The sequence below is a fragment of the Trematomus bernacchii genome, unplaced genomic scaffold, assembly GCF_902827165.1.
Source record: "Trematomus bernacchii unplaced genomic scaffold, fTreBer1.1, whole genome shotgun sequence".
In the NCBI taxonomy this organism is placed as follows: domain Eukaryota; kingdom Metazoa; phylum Chordata; class Actinopteri; order Perciformes; family Nototheniidae; genus Trematomus; species Trematomus bernacchii.
The window spans coordinates 2,191,998-2,207,620 of record NW_022987370.1 but is presented as its reverse complement, the minus strand read 5'-3'; the positions used below and the strand labels follow the sequence as shown (position 1 = coordinate 2,207,620).

Genomic DNA, 15,623 nt, shown 5'->3' with positions numbered 1-15,623 from the left:
GAATCAGGGTGGAGGATGTGATATTTCCCACCCGCACTGCCTGGGGTCTGCCCGTCAGGAAGTTCAGGATCCAGTCGCAGAGGGCGCTGTTGAGTCCGAGGTCTCTGAGCTTGATGGCCAGCTTGGAGGGCACAATGGTGTTGAATGCTGAACTGTAGTCAATGAACAGCATTCTCACATATGTGTTCCTCTTCTTCGGGTCCAGGTGTGAGAGGGCAGTGTGGAGGGTGAGGGCTATGGCGTCGTCTGTGGACCTGTTTGCTCTGTAGGCAAACTGCAGGGGGTCCAGAGATTCAGGGAGGGAGGAGGTGATGAATAATTTGACTAACCGCTCAAAGCACTTCATTATGATGGAGGTGAGTGCTACTGGGCGGTAGTCGTTGGGGCAGGTGATGATTGTCTTTTTGGGGACAGGAATGATGGTGGAGTGTTTAAGACATGTGGGGACTACAGACTGCAGCAGGGACCTGTTGAAGAATGTTGAAGAATAGGTTGGGTCCTAGCGCTACATGCTCGGGCCCTCATTATTTGTATTACTGTTATTGTTCAGAGAGATTCTGAAACAAAACTGAAGGGGTTCAGTGGGTCCTCTGTTTCAGTCTGTGTTCACTGATCTCAAAGCAGAAAGTATTTCCTGATTCAGTTTAAAGAAAATATAATGTTGATATCTGGCGCCACCTAGTGACAGACATATGTTACTGTTCCTGGTGTCAGTCCTCTGTGTACTAAGTAATGTGGTAAAGACAGACTGTGTGTGTGTGTGTGTGTGTGTGTGTGTGTGTGTGTGTGTGTGTGTGTGTGTGTGTGTGTGTGTGTGTGTGTGTGTGTGTGTGTGTGTGTGTGTGTGTGTGTGTGTGTGTGTGTGTGTGTGTGTGTTGTGTGTGTGTGTGTGTGTGTGTGTGTGTGTGTGTGTGTGTGTGTGTGTGTGTGTGTGTGTGTGTGTGTGTGTGTGTGTGTGTGTGTGTGTGTGTGTGTGTGTGTGTGTGTGTGTGTGCGCTCACAGGGAGAAGATGATCTTCCTCATCCTGCTGCTCCTCTTCCTCACCCCCTGTGTCTCTGGTTAGTTTACTCCTTTATTTCCCACTCAGACAGAATGAATATTATTGAAAAATCTTTTGTGTCACGTTTTACCTTTTCACAAAGAAGCATCTTAGAGCTCTTTGGTATGGAACACTATTAGTGCAAGGCAAGAGGGTCAAAACTGAGGAGGGGGATTCTGATTTGATTTAGCTTTTTTAAAATGTCAAGAAGTGGAGCTTTCAGTATATTCTCCAACAAAAGTAGTTTATTACAAGTAATTTATTCTTTAAAGTTCAATGTTTATTCTCAATAATTAAACTTTTAAAGCGCCTAACTGTTTTTTCTGATACATTTTTCCTAATAACTGCACTCAAATTGAAAGATTGATATTTTACTCAACATTTTGGCTTTTTTCTTAACATGCTAAATAAAAAAGTAAAATAGTCCTTTTCTTCTTTATTCCCCTCATACCCTAATACTCTTCCTCACCTGAGGAGACCTCTGTCTCTGGTTAGCTTCAGTTAGTCTCTTTAAAGCTGTTCTCAGTAAAGCAGCACAGAAACATAGCTGCAGTTTAAAGAGTCCCTCTGTGACACCTCCACAAGAACATAGCTGCAGTTTAAAGAGTCCCTCTGTGTCTCCTCCACAAGAACATAGCTGCAGTTTAAAGAGTCCCTCTGTGTCTCCTCCACAAGAAACATAGCTGCAGTTTAAAGAGTCCCTCTGTGTCTCCTCCACAGGAACATAGCTGCAGTTTAAAGAGTCCCTCTGTGTTTCCTCCACAGAAACATAGCTGCAGTTTAAAGAGTCCCTCTGTGTCTCCTCCACAAAAACCAAGCTGCAGTTTAAAGAGTCCCGCTATGTCTCCTCTACAGAAACATAGCTGCAGTTTAAAGAGTCCCTCTGTGTCTCCTCCACAGAAACTTAGTTGCAGTTTTAAAGAGTCCCTCTGTGTCTCCTCCACAGGAACATAGCTGCAGTTTTAAAGAGTCCCTCTGTGTCTCTTCCACAGAAACATAGCTGCAGTTTAAAGAGTCCCTCTGTGTCTCCTCCACAGAAACTTAGTTGCAGTTTTAAAGAGTCCCTCTGTGTCTCCTCCACAGGAACATAGCTGCAGTTTTAAAGAGTCCCTCTGTGTCTCTTCCACAGCAACATAGCTGCAGTTTAAAGAGTCCCTCTGTGTCTCCTCCACAGGAACATAGCTGCAGTTTAAAGTGTCCCTCTGTGTCTCCTCCACAGGAACATAGCTGCAGTTTAAAGAGTCCCTCTGTGTCTCCTCCACAGAAACATAGCTGCAGTTTAAAGAGTCCCTCTGTGTCTCCTCCACAGGAACATAGCTGCAGTTTAAAGAGTCCCTCTGTGTCTCCTCCACAGGAACATAGCTGCAGTTTAAAGAGTCCCTCTGTGTTTCCTCCACAGAAACATAGCTGCAGTTTAAAGAGTCCCTCTGTGTCTCCTCCACAAAAACCAAGCTGCAGTTTAAAGAGTCCCTCTGTGTCTCCTCCACAGAAACATAGCTGCAGTTTAAAGAGTCCCTCTGTGTCTCCTCCACAGGAACATTTGTAGTGAATGTGACTCAGACTTCCTATCAGGCAGAGGAGAACCAGAACATCACCCTGGAGTGGACCTTCAGCACCAGAAGAGAAACTAACTTCAGATCCATTTCTACCATCTGTTTCCTGTATACTAATGACCGAACCTCAGTTCTGTTTGAACTACGTGAAGGTGTTGAATCCCCAGAGTCTCAGGATCCAGAGTTTGCAGGACGAGTCCAGTGGGACAAAGACGTCCTCACAGAAGGACGCCTCACACTTCATGTCTCCAAACTCAGGACCAGTGACTCTGGGTTTTATGTTTGTGACATACTCGTCAGACCTGATGGGAGTAACTCTAGGAGATGCTGGCTCAACGTCACTGGTGAGTATTTAAATTAAAACATTTTAAATATGCAGATGGTAGCTCTATGTGAAATGGTAAATAAACATGCAGGTTATTAAAATATCTGATACAGAATTGTATGAAAAGAGGTTTTCTCCATGTCTACATGATGTTACTAACTGTGTATTTTCCACAGCTGCTGCTGAGCTCCAAACTCAGAGAACAACAGAGAGTCCACAACCAGAGAGACGGAGAAACTTCTGGATCTACGTTGGACTGATACTGTTATATGTTTTTTATTTTGTAATTCTTTATTTTTTCTTTATTCATTGTTATGTTCCTTCTTCTTCAAAAATTTATTGTTTTATTGTTTATTTATTTTCTTTTTCTTTGTCTGTTTATTTTGTTTTTTTTAATTTCTTTGTTTCTTTGTCTTTAACACATTTTTATTCTCCTTTTGTTTCTAATATTGTTTGTTTGTTTCTTTGTTTGTTCTTTTTTTTGTTCCTGTTCTCTTTTATTGTTTTTATAGACTTTTTCTGCATAGAAATAACACTTCATAAACAAGACAGACTTGACATACTATCAGCAAAACTAACAAAACAGAAAAAGAAAGTAAGAAGAATAGAAAATAGAAACACAGCCCAAATGATATTCAAGTGTCCTCATCCTCCATCATGTTGTAGACCAGTATGCTCCAGGAAGTCCTACAAGGTTTTCCAGCTAGTTTGTTTTGAAGGAAAACACGTATCCTTTCAAGAGCAAGGTAGAAAGTCCTCCCTTTCAGCCGTTGAGAAAGTCCACAGGTTGATGGTTCCTCCCATGTGCGAGCTATGGCTCAATGGCCGGTGTGAATAGGAGAGGAGAGAGGGGACTGCCTTGTTCCTCACTTGAGTTTAACGGGAGATGACACAAGTCCATTTGTTAGGATGTCAGCTTGTGGGTTGGAGTATAGGAGTCGTACGCAACTTAAAAATCTACTCCCAGTACAATTCCAGTCAAAGATCGTCTAAGATAAGTCTCAGAAAACTACGTTATAAGAAAAGATGCTTTGTAGGAAGAAATGAATGTTTGCATTAAATCTAGTTAGGTGGAGTCGAAGGAATTCAAGTGTAGCTAAATTGCAGCTGAAGTTATGTAAAATATGTTAATGTGGGAACAGGTGTAGAAAAAGTTTACTTTCTTTTTCCTCCATTATCCAAAATGTGGTTTGTAAAGAGTCAGGATTTTTGTATTTGGTGCGTTGATGCTTATCTTCAAGAGACATGTTTTTTTGTATTATTTTTGTACACTAGCAGCGATGATAAAGACTGATGTCTCTCACTGAATTTGATTGTTAAACCAAAACAAAAACCTAAGCACTTGATGATTTATTGTAGGACTTGTATCTGATTCACCAGCACTTCCTATGGTATGTTCTTGTTTGAAGTGAATATATCTGCACTTTCCTTGTTTGGAGTTTGATTCTTTACGGTTTTTGCACTTATTGGAAGTCGCTTTGGACACAAGCATCAGCTAAATTATATTTAATGTATGTCATATTAAGCTGTCTTTGTAACAATGTACATTTCCCCTCTCTGGGACTAATAAAGGGATTCTGATAATATTCATTTTGAGTTAAAATATTAATGTTACTTTTTGCTATTGTTGTTGCAAGGTGTATGCATACGTGTTTCCAAAGGTGGAGTAAAGTGTGTGTGTGTGTGTGTGTGTGTGTGTGTGTGTGTGTGTGTGTGTGTGTGTGTGTGTGTGTGTGTGTGTGTGTGTGTGTGTGTGTGTGTGTGTGTGTGTGTGTGTGTGTGTGTGTGTGTGTGTGTGTGTGTGTGTGTGTGTGTGTGTGTGTGTGTGTGTGTGTGTGTGTGTGTGTGTGTGTGTGTGTGTGTGTGTGTGTGTCATGCTTCTCTGGTGCTCCTCAGGGCCTTCGTCCTTTTGGGGTCCACCCCCACGTAGTCCATACAGTACGTGCACGCCCGCCTCGTGCACGCTCCTCATCAGACTGATCGCTGCCTCCTTCAGCCGTGCAGCGTTTCTGGTTATAATTATTACAATAAATAATTTAATTCTTGGTGTATTTATATGTTGATGCAAACTGTAAAAGGATGGTTGGATATTTTTTATTTATGTAAACTGTCCCTGTTAAATAATACATATTTAATCAAAATGTAATATATTTTTTACAATATTATTTTTATTTTATATTAATTAGGAAATAAACTATTAATAACAATTAAATTAAATTAAAAAGGGAATTAATTAAATAATATAAAAATTAAATAAATTTTATAAATAATATAAAAATTAAATAAATTTTATAAATAATATAAAAACTAACTTCCACAATTGTTACTCTTTGTACTTCTTTTTACCCAAGAACGTATAAAAAGGTGTCCTCTTTCCAACAATGTGTCTGTGGAATCAAAGGGACGTACACATGCAGAGCTGTGAGCCTCGCAGTAACAGGAGTACCAACTAACGTATATTCATTAATAGCAGAGATTTCAGAAGTGAATTCAACTTTGATCTACTGATTGATACTCCACTCAGAGCCGGCCCTAGGGCGCCAGATCTGGAGGGGCGCTGCGAGAAAATAAATAAATAAATAAATAATAATTTTTAATTTTTATTCTTCCTAATTTTCTGCCCTTGATGTAATACATTTACATTAATAATTTAATAAAGTAAACACCATTTGCACCCCGGGCCGGCAACATTTTGCATTTGCCCTGTACGATGTGCGCTGTAAGTGATGAAAGTGGGGGATGTTGACTTATCTGACGCCCGCAGCTCACAGCCAAAGTGCGAGCGAGCCTCCGAGCGGATTGTTGTTGGATTGAGGCTGATAACTACAGCTCAGTGAGGTAAAGGACTCTTGAGTGTTTAGATAGTTCACTTTAGTCTAAGTTATCTCAGTGGGTCTCAAAAGGTTTGGTCACAATTTATGTAAACAAATATTTCCAAGGCACACCTTTATAATTTTTGGGATAAAAAAAGAAACAGGTTTGAAATCATTTCAATGTATCCTATAGGACAGTAAACCAAAAATATCGTTTAAAACTGGAGATATTAAAAAATATGCATGAATAAATAAATGTTAACTAGGTAAAATAAGATATGAATGAACAACAAAAATAAAATAAGTTACATGTATTTGTTATTGGCTATGGGTTATTGGTTATGTTCACATACTTATTTGGTTATTAAAATGTAAACCGATCTTTTTCATATGGGTGTTTTAGAGTTGTACCCCTAGATCTAGTCTCTAGTAATTCTGCTCAAAGTGCACCAGATTGAAGCATTTTACTTAAAAATGTTAAAACAAATCTTTCCGGGGGGGCATACCCCCGGACCCCCCTAGAGGATGTGACGTCCACCCGCAAATTAAAACATGTTCATACATTAATGAATACATTTGAAACCTTCTTTATGTATATAACCAACATGTCAATACGTTTCATTTTTTGTAGTGTTTTGGTCTTTTGTAGAGATTTTTCATTTATTCTTTATATATTCTATTGTGTATTGCTGGGAGGGGGGGGGGGGGGGGGGCACCAAATCATAATCTCGCCGAGGGCACCAAAATGTCTAGGGCCGGCTCTGACTCCACTCAAACCTTTAAATGTTTCACACCTTTCATACATTAGGAGTTTTATACAGCTGTACGTTTTATATTAACAGACAGATAGAGACTAAGGTTCAGATTGAATTGGAAAACGTGTTTGTTGAGGCAGTGTCACCGTTATTTCTATGTTTTGTTAGCGCATAGGAAAAACCCAAAACGTATACTTGCCAATCAGAAATAAGGATATAAATCACGTGGTAGGACAACACGGGTGAAGGTGGTGACGGTCCATTCTCCATTTCACGAAGTTATAACGGACTTTTGTGACTACATCTGTAGGTAATAATTAACCAGTGGAAAAAAATCGGTCCAGTGACTTCTCTACAGTTTCCAAAGGTTTCAAGGTAAGAAGAACACACCTTTTTCTTTAGAGAGGAAATGTCTCGCGCTGCTGATTCCTTTTTCTGATTCCTGTTACACTCGAGTTTAAACACTCACACACAACAAGCACACAACATACCTCAAGATACATGATACAAGATATTGACTCATACATGATGGAACCAAGCCTGCTTTTTACTACAACTGCGCGTAGTGTCTGCTGGGAAAACAGTCTTATCGTATGTGAGACAGAAGGGGACGTCGAAAGTGAAAGTAACACACTATTCAGTTCAAAATGTCCTCACACATCAAGGTGTTTGGTTATAACACACATAATGGGATAACATAATTTATAATGAAATAAATAATAACCCTCAATGTCATGCGGGAAGTCTCAGTCTGGACCGATTACAATCTCCCGTTTATGAAATGCAGCTTTTTCTACAGTCCCTGTGAACGTACTGTTCAAAACTAATTAACACGTCTACACTAGATATTGGTATATGTGATCCTATATATATATATCATTTAAAAAAGAAATATATATAGGCCTATATATATTTCTTTTTTAAATGATAAGAGGTTTACAAAAAAGACATGCCACTTCATATTTTAGTTTCAGTTTTTATTATTTTTTCTAGAGATGCTGATATGAAGCTATACTGCAGACTGGACTCGGTTTGCCACTTTATTTACACCAAACACAGTCAAGAGGAACAGTGACAACATGGCTGTTAAACATAGACGCATTGTTTATATTGTAACTGGTCATGAGTTTTAACATTCACGGGCATTTTTGATACAGAAAAACATGATGATGTATGAAATGTTATCATAGTGCAGAAAGTAGAGACAGAACAAAGCTCTCTCACACACAGCAATACTAAAAACTATATTATTATACTCTGCATTAATGCAAAAGCTGCCGGCTGTGTTGTCTGATCTCAAAGCAGAAATATCTCCCGGTTCAGTTCAAATAAAATATAATGTTGATATTTGGCGCCACCTAGTGTCAGACATATAATAATAATAATAATAATAATAGCTTCGATTTATATAGCGCCTTTCAAGGGACCCAAGGTCGCTTTACAAGTAATAGGGCAAGAACAAACATAACAAAACAAAAGTCAGACAGACACAACAACAGATCGATTAGGGGCCTTTGCAAACAGATGGGACTTGAGGGCCCTTTGTTACTGTTCCTGGTGTCAGTCCTCTGTGTAATAAGTAATGTGGTAAAGATAGAATGATGTGTGTGTGTGTGTGTGTGTGTGTGTGTGTGTGTGTGTGTGTGTGTGTGTGTGTGTCCTCTCACAGGAAGAAGATGATCTTCCTCATCCTGCTGCTCCTCTTCCTCACCTCCTGTGTCTCTGGTTAGTTTGTCTCTTTAAAGCTGTCCTCCTCCACAGGAACATAGCTGCAGTTTAAAGAGTCCCTCTGTGTCTCCTCCACAGGAACATAGCTGCAGTTTAAAGAGTCCCTGTGTCTCCTCCACAGGAACATAGCTGCAGTTTAAAGAGTCCCTCTGTGTCTCCTCCACAGAAACATAGCTGCAGTTTAAAGAGTCCCTCTGTGTCTCCTCCACAGGAACATAGCTGCAGTTTAAAGAGTCCCTCTGTGTCTCCTCCACAGGAACATAGCTGCAGTTTAAAGAGTCCCTCTGTGTCTCCTCCACAGGAACATAGCTGCAGTTTAAAGAGTCCCTCTGTGTCTCCTCCACAGAAACATAGCTGCAGTTTAAAGAGTCCCTCTGTGTCTCCTCCACAGAAACATAGCTGCAGTTTAAAGAGTCCCTCTGTGTCTCCTCCACAGGAACATTTGTAGTGAATGTGACTCAGACTTCCTATCAGGCAGAGGAGAACCAGGACATCACCCTGGAGTGGACCTTCAGCTCCAGAAGAGACACTTCCCTCAGATCCATTTCTACCATCTGTCAGCTGTTAACTGATGGCAGACCCTACCTCCTGTTTCATCTCCTTGGAGGTGTTGAATCCCCAGAGTCTCAGGATCCAGAGTTTGCAGGACGAGTCCAGTGGGACAAAGACGTCCTCACAGAAGGACGCCTCACACTTCATGTCTCCAGACTCAGGACCAGTGACTCTGGGTTTTATGTTTGTGCCATACTCGTCAGACCTGATGGGATTAACTCTAGGAGATGCTGGCTCAGCGTCACTGGTGAGTAACCTCAGTAGAAGTCAGGAAGTTCAATTAAAACTTTGGTTCTTTAATGTGCAGATCCTAGTAGCTCTATTGTCTATTCTAAGGTTAAATAAAGATGCAAGGTCATTGCAACCTCTGATGGAGAAAAGTATTATATAAACTCTTTATTTTCACTGGAAAGAGGTTTTCTCCATGTCAACATGATGTTACTAACTGTGTCTTTTCTACAGCTGCTGCTGAGCTCCAAACTCAGAGACCAACAGAGAGTCCACAACCAGAGAGCTGGAGAAACTTCTGGATCTATGTTGGACTGCCAGTTACAGCATTTCTACTGTCTCTCTTTGCTGCTATCTTTGTCCTCAACGCTCGGCTTACTAAATCTCCTTATAGGAAAAAAGTTCAATGTAGATTCCAGACGATGAGTTCCTCAGAGAAACAAACCCAAAGAGTCTGAAACCCTCTTCAAATGAATCGTTGGAGCATAATGTTATAAAACAAGAAAAGTTCAAGGTTCTCATCATCTTCTGATCTAACTGTCAGAAAACTACTGATGATGGAAGAATGTATATTTGTATGCAGAAGCTATTATGAAAAGAACCACAAAGCGTAATACGTAGTGTTTATTGATGTATTCACTGTTTGCTGTAATCACATTACATTCTGTGAGCACTACACAAACTTGAAAGACACTTTAAAAGATCACTGGAAATGATTCAGATGTATCCACCATGTTTTAACTAATTGATCCTTGACTGGATTTATCCGTGCTGATTGTATATTTTCAACACATGCTTTGTAGGAAGAAATGAATGTAGTAACATTACATCTAGTTAGTAGGAGTCGAAGAAATTCAAGTGTTGCTGAATTGCAGCTGAAGTTATATAAATATATGTTAAAGTAGAAAAACATTACTTTTTTTCCCCTCCGTTATCCAAAATGTGGTTTGTAAAGTCTCTGCAGTGCAGAGCAGAACAGGGTTTTTGTATTTGGTGCATTACTGCTTATTTTGAAGAGACATATATGTTTTCTTTTGTTTAGTACAGTAGCAGCTGAATTTTCTGAGAATGTGATTGTTAAACCAAAAAAAACTAAGCGCTTGTTGAGTTAATTTAGGCCTTGCATCTGATTCACCAGCACTTCCTATGGTATGTTGTTGCTTGAAGTGAATATATCTGCACTTTCCTTGTTGTTCGGAGTTTGATTCTTTATGGTTTTTGCACTTATTGGAAGTCGCTTTGGACAAAAGCATCAGCTAAATGATATGAAATGTATGTACATATTCATTTTGAGTTAAATACTAATGTTACTTTGCTATTTTTGTTGGACGATGTATGCATACGGGTTTCTAAAGGTGGAGTAAAGGATGCATTACTGTGTGTGTGTGTGTGTGTGTGTGTGTGTGTGTGTGTGTGTGTGTGTGTGTGTGTGTGTGTGTGTGTGTGTGTGTGTGTGTGTGTGTGTGTGTGTGTGTGTGTGGATTTCAGCCCCACTGCGTTTAATCTGTTACAACCCGTTCTGTAATAAATAAAAAGCAGTTTTTGTTTCCATTATTTTGAGATTTCTTTTCTTTTCTGTGGAGGTACTATTGACCACATCCCATAATATATGAAGCTTTTCTAGTCATTAATCCTGTTATATGCTTTTATTTTTCAATGTAAGACTTCATTCAAACATCTAAACATTCACTACTTTTGTAATTCAAACCTTTCATAAAATTCTGAAATACTCAATATTTTCTCAGAACATTTTCCATTGAGATGAATGGACGGAATGTTCGAATCTGACTCGATTTCACCGTTTTTGATCCATCTTCAGCTGTTCTTTACTCATTCATACATTCAAGTAGAGACTCCAGTCTGGCTTCAAAACGTTCCACATCTTTCATACCTTCTGACTTTTAAACAATATTCAAATCCCATTAAAGCTTCTCAAAATATTCAGCCTGGTTTGACTCTTAGTAAAAAGGCCACATTTCAGATTTTAACATTGGTGTGTATTGCGCTGAATGTTCAGAGTGGAGCGGTTGGAAAATAGCCTTACACATTTATTTTTAATTTGCTCTAACTTCCACATTTGTTAGTTTTTGTACATCATTTTACTGAAGAACGTATAAAAAGGTGTCCTCTCTCCAACAATGGCTCTGTGGAATCAAAGGGACGTACACATGCAGAGCTGTGAGCCTCGCAGTAACAGGAGTACCAACCAACGGCCCCATTGACTCCTATATTCATTAATAGCAGAGATTTCAGAAATGAACTCAACTTTGATCTTCTGATTGATACTCCACTCAAACCTTTACATGTTTCACTTCTTTCATACATTAGGAGTTTCAGCTTTAAGTGAGATATGAACAGACAGATAGAGACTAAGGTGCAGATTGAACTGGAAACACGTGTTTGTTGAGGCAGTGTGAGTTTCACAGTAGAGACAGGTATTATTACAAAGTGTTCAATCACTGTCTCCACTGCAGGATGTGAAACGAGGACACCTGGTGGACAGGTGCAGAACGACAACAACAGAGAAGCATCAGCAGAAACATCTACAGATCTGAAATAAATGATAAATAAATCCTTCATGAATGTAATGTGATGTTTAAAATGTTTTTTACTTGTATATCCAGTGAGAATGTAAGTTCATTTTGAGGAATCCTGTCATGTTTTTTCCTGATTAAATCAAATAAATGTACATATGTTGTAGCTGCTGCTCTCATTGATTCTGCATGGTCTGCTGGATTACTACAAACAAACCATTACAGGCTGTGTGTGAAATACCAGAGACTTCACAGCATGTTTTGAAATGGAAGTTGCCTTGGTATTTGTGTTGTGGTTGTTGACGGCAGTTTGTGACCCCCGTGGTAAATGATTGCCCCCCCATTCGATTTGTTCTAGAGCCTGATACATTAATGTAGTGGAGTAAAAGTATAAAATAGCATAATGTGAAAATGCTCAAAGTACAAGTACCTACATTTCTTACTTAAGTACAGTACTTATTATGTTCTAAGTTACATTACACCACTCTACATTCAAAATATTTATTTGTAAATGTACAAAACAACATGGCTTTCAAACATCTCACAATAAACAAATAGGCATTCAGAATGAAAACAACATCAGGTAGGTCTGCCTGCAGACGTCTAATAAAGCTTATTAAAAACAACATTTCTTTGTCTCATTCTTCTACAACTTCACATATTTACTATGCAAAACATGTCACGGTGTCTAACTTCAATACAAAGTGCAAGAAAACAGAACAAATATTTCATCAGGACTGAAGCAACGTAACGGAGACCGAGAGCAACTCCGATAGGAAAGATTACAGTAAATGATAAATACTGTATAACGTAACAAATGCTGTTTATAGATTCTAGACCTCACAGCTACAGCGTTATACAAACATACATATGGAGGCTAAGGCTGATCAATCCAACACAACTGCAATATGGACTTATCCAAATCAAAGGAGGTGCAATATTTGTTAAATATGTGTCAGAATGCAGCAGAGATTCCAGCCTATAAATAAATCACATTATAAATAATTTTGGTTGGTACAGATTCTCTCAGAAATCACATTTGGTCATTTTAGTTTATCTCTCAACGAAAGAAAGATAAGATGTACAGTATACCTGAAGTAAAGTGTCAGAGCGCTGCAGATCTAAAGAGTCAGTATTGTGCAGGAGTGTGAAAATGTCTATAGATGAGCATTAATGTAACAGATAGTGTCAAACTGTTTCTATTGGTCCACCTGCTGAACTGTTACCTGTCCCTGAGTCTGAACCTTCTTCACTGGCTGGTTGTCGTCTGAAGTTAAGAAGCACACAGCCACACAGAGCAAATAGTGCTAACACAAAGTAGAGGCCAATCCTTCCTCTTCTTCCTGTGTTGGGGGTCTCAGGTTTGTTCCAATGTGTCGCTGCTGTGAAAACACCAAACAACTCTGTTTTAAAAACATTTCCCTGAAAAAGAAAACTAAACATCTACAACATTTCTCAGGTTCTCACCCTGAGAGTTTAACATTATAACAAAGATGAATGGGGGTTACTCACCAGTGACGTTGAGCCAGCATCTCCTAGAGTTAGTCCCATCAGGTCTGACGAGTATGGCACACACATAAAACCCAGAGTCACTGGTCCTGAGTCTGGAGACATGAAGTGTGAGGCGTCCTTCTGTGAGGACGTCTTTGTCCCACTGGACTCGTCCTGCAAACTGTGGATCCTGAGACTCTGGGGATTCAACGCCTTCATTTAGATGAAACAGGACGTAGAGTCTGGTCTCAGTTAACAGCTGACAGATGGTAGAGATGGATCTGAGGGAAGTTTCTGTTCTGGTGCTGAAGGTCCACTCCAGGGTGATGTTCTGGTTCTCCTCTGCCTGATAGGAAGTCTGAGTCACATTCACTACAAATGTTCCTGTGGAGGAGAAACAGGGACTCTTTAAACTGCAGCTATGTTCCTGTGGAGGAGACACAGAGGTACTCTTTAAACTGCAGCTATGTTTCTGTGGAGCAGACACAGAGGGACTCTTTAAACTGCAGCTATGTTCCTGTGGAGGAGACACAGAGGGACTCTTTAAACTGCAGCTATGTTCCTGTGGAGGAGACACAGAGGGACTCTTTAAACTGCAGCTATGTTCCTGTGGAGGAGACACAGAGGGACTCTTTAAACTGCAGCTATGTTCCTGTGGAGGAAACACAGAGGGACTCTTTAAACTGCAGCTACGTTCCTGTGGAGGAGATACAGAGGGACTCTTTAAACTGCAGCTATGTTCCTGTGGAGGAGATACAGAGGGACTCTTTAAACTGCAGCTATGTTCCTGTGGAGGAGATACAGAGGGACTCTTTAAACTGCAGCTATGTTCCTGTGGAGGAGACACAGAGGGACTCTTTAAACTACAGCTATGTTCCTGTGGAGGAGACACAGAGGTACTCTTTAAACTGCAGCTATGTTCCTGTGGAGGAGATACAGAGGGACTCTTTAAACTGCAGCTATGTTCCTGTGGAGGAGACACAGAGGGACTCTTTAAACTACAGCTATGTTCCTGTGGAGGAGACACAGAGGTACTCTTTAAACTGCAGCTATGTTCCTGTGGAGGAGACACAGAGGGACTCTTTAAACTACAGCTATGGTCCTGTGGAGGAGACACAGAGGTACTCTTTAAACTGCAGCTATGTTCCTGTGGAGGAGACACAGAGGGACTCTTTAAACTGCAGCTATGTTCCTGTGGAGGAGACACAGAGGGACTCTTTAAACTGCAGCTATGTTCCTGTGGAGGAGATACAGAGGGACTCTTTAAACTGCAGCTATGTTCCTGTGGAGGAGACACTGAGGGACTCTTTAAACTGCAGCTATGTTCCTGTGGAGGAGATACAGAGGGACTCTTTAAACTGCAGCTACGTTCCTGTGGAAGAGACACAGAGGGACTCTTTAAACTGCAGCTATGTTCTCTGATGGAGGAGACACAGAGGGACTCTTTAAACTGCAGCTAATTTCTGTGAACTGAACCCCCTTCAGTTTTGTTTCAGCGCTGTTCAGGGGTAGACATCTCAATATGAAAACAGTGAAGACAAACAACCTCATGTTGTCAAACTAACAACAACCATTTTAAACTTAGATTAGATTACTTATTAATTCCAAATTGGGAAACTTTTTCGTTGCAGCATCTAGTAAAAAAAAAACGACATTGCACATGACTAATAAATAACAAAAATAAAGTATATTTATATACACACTAAAAGATAAACTTATATTTTATACATATAAAAATTACACAACGTCCTAATATACAGAATTATTTAGAAAACACTATAATTAACAAACACACTACTAAAAACAGCATGTAAACATATAACGTGTGCAAGTAGCTGCAGTTTTAAATAAAAGCCTGAGATAATATGTACACATTGTTCAGGGTTATAGAAGACGAGAACAACAGAGGGACATCTGGTTACAAAAAGAAACCTAAGCAACTATGGGGATAAATACTTAAAGGGGACCTATCTGCAAAATGCACTTTGTAACGTCTTTTATACATGAATACAAGTGCTTGAATTGGAATAAAAAAAGGTGCCAAATCAGCAACTGTTTCAAGTCAATTTATTTATACAGCCCAAAAACAAGTATTTGGCTCAAAGTCATAGTATATCCTAATGCTGGTGGGTTTGTCTCTTTACTGGTATATTTTAGAAAGGCTCACTGTACTTAAACAAAATGACTCAGTGTGCATCTGAGATTAGAGGGGTGCAGTGGTAAAGTGCTACATTTATAAGTGGGGAGTGGACCTGACATCCTCTAGGGGGGTTCGGGGGCATGCTCCCCCGGGAAGATTTGTTTTAAATATTGAAGTTAAATGCATCAATCTGGTGCACTTTGAGAGCAAAATTAAGAGATATATGGATACCTCTCAACATCCACATGAAACAGAACTGTAAACAGATTTACTTTTTCTTTATGGATATAAAAGAAGTAAAGCCTGACTCCTACAGGCGGCTGGTTAAATGACTCCTCGTCCCTGAGTACACTCATCTTTCAGCAGGAAAGGAGAGAGGGAATCAATGAGAGACGGGAGAGAAGGCTCTGTGGGAGCTAGTGCTACAGAACTTGGAGCAGGAGGCTCGACCAGAGAAGGCTCCC

The 15,623-nt window shown here is 39.8% G+C and overlaps 1 protein-coding gene and 1 long non-coding RNA gene across 5 annotated transcripts in view; one reads left to right on the top strand and one right to left on the bottom strand.

Annotated features, from left to right (window-relative positions):
• Positions 1 to 10,374, top strand: part of LOC117484088 (myelin-oligodendrocyte glycoprotein-like) — a 39,591-nt gene extending 29,217 nt beyond the window's left edge. For 2 of the 4 annotated variants that reach the window (XM_034132544.1, XM_034132552.1), the window contains exons 2-5: positions 1,004 to 1,059; positions 2,575 to 2,745; positions 8,822 to 9,013; positions 9,229 to 10,374. In XM_034132544.1, the coding sequence (XP_033988435.1) occupies positions 1,004 to 1,059; positions 2,575 to 2,745; positions 8,822 to 9,013; positions 9,229 to 9,452 (643 nt within the window). In that variant the 3' untranslated portion in view covers positions 9,453 to 10,374. Of the gene's footprint in view, positions 1 to 1,003; positions 1,060 to 2,574; positions 2,746 to 6,750; positions 6,864 to 8,156; positions 8,212 to 8,650; positions 9,014 to 9,228 lie in introns of those variants that run through there. The other 2 variants (XM_034132560.1, XM_034132535.1) reach the window with 2 other exon arrangements.
• A 1,641-nt stretch (positions 10,375 to 12,015) lies between these two features.
• On the bottom strand, positions 12,016 to 13,405 carry LOC117484253. Its single transcript, XR_004556096.1, has 2 exons — positions 13,041 to 13,405; positions 12,016 to 12,910 (listed from the first exon to the last, which is right to left on the bottom strand). It is a non-coding gene; the product is annotated as an uncharacterized LOC117484253 (long non-coding RNA).
• Positions 13,406 to 15,623: the final 2,218 nt, after the last annotated feature.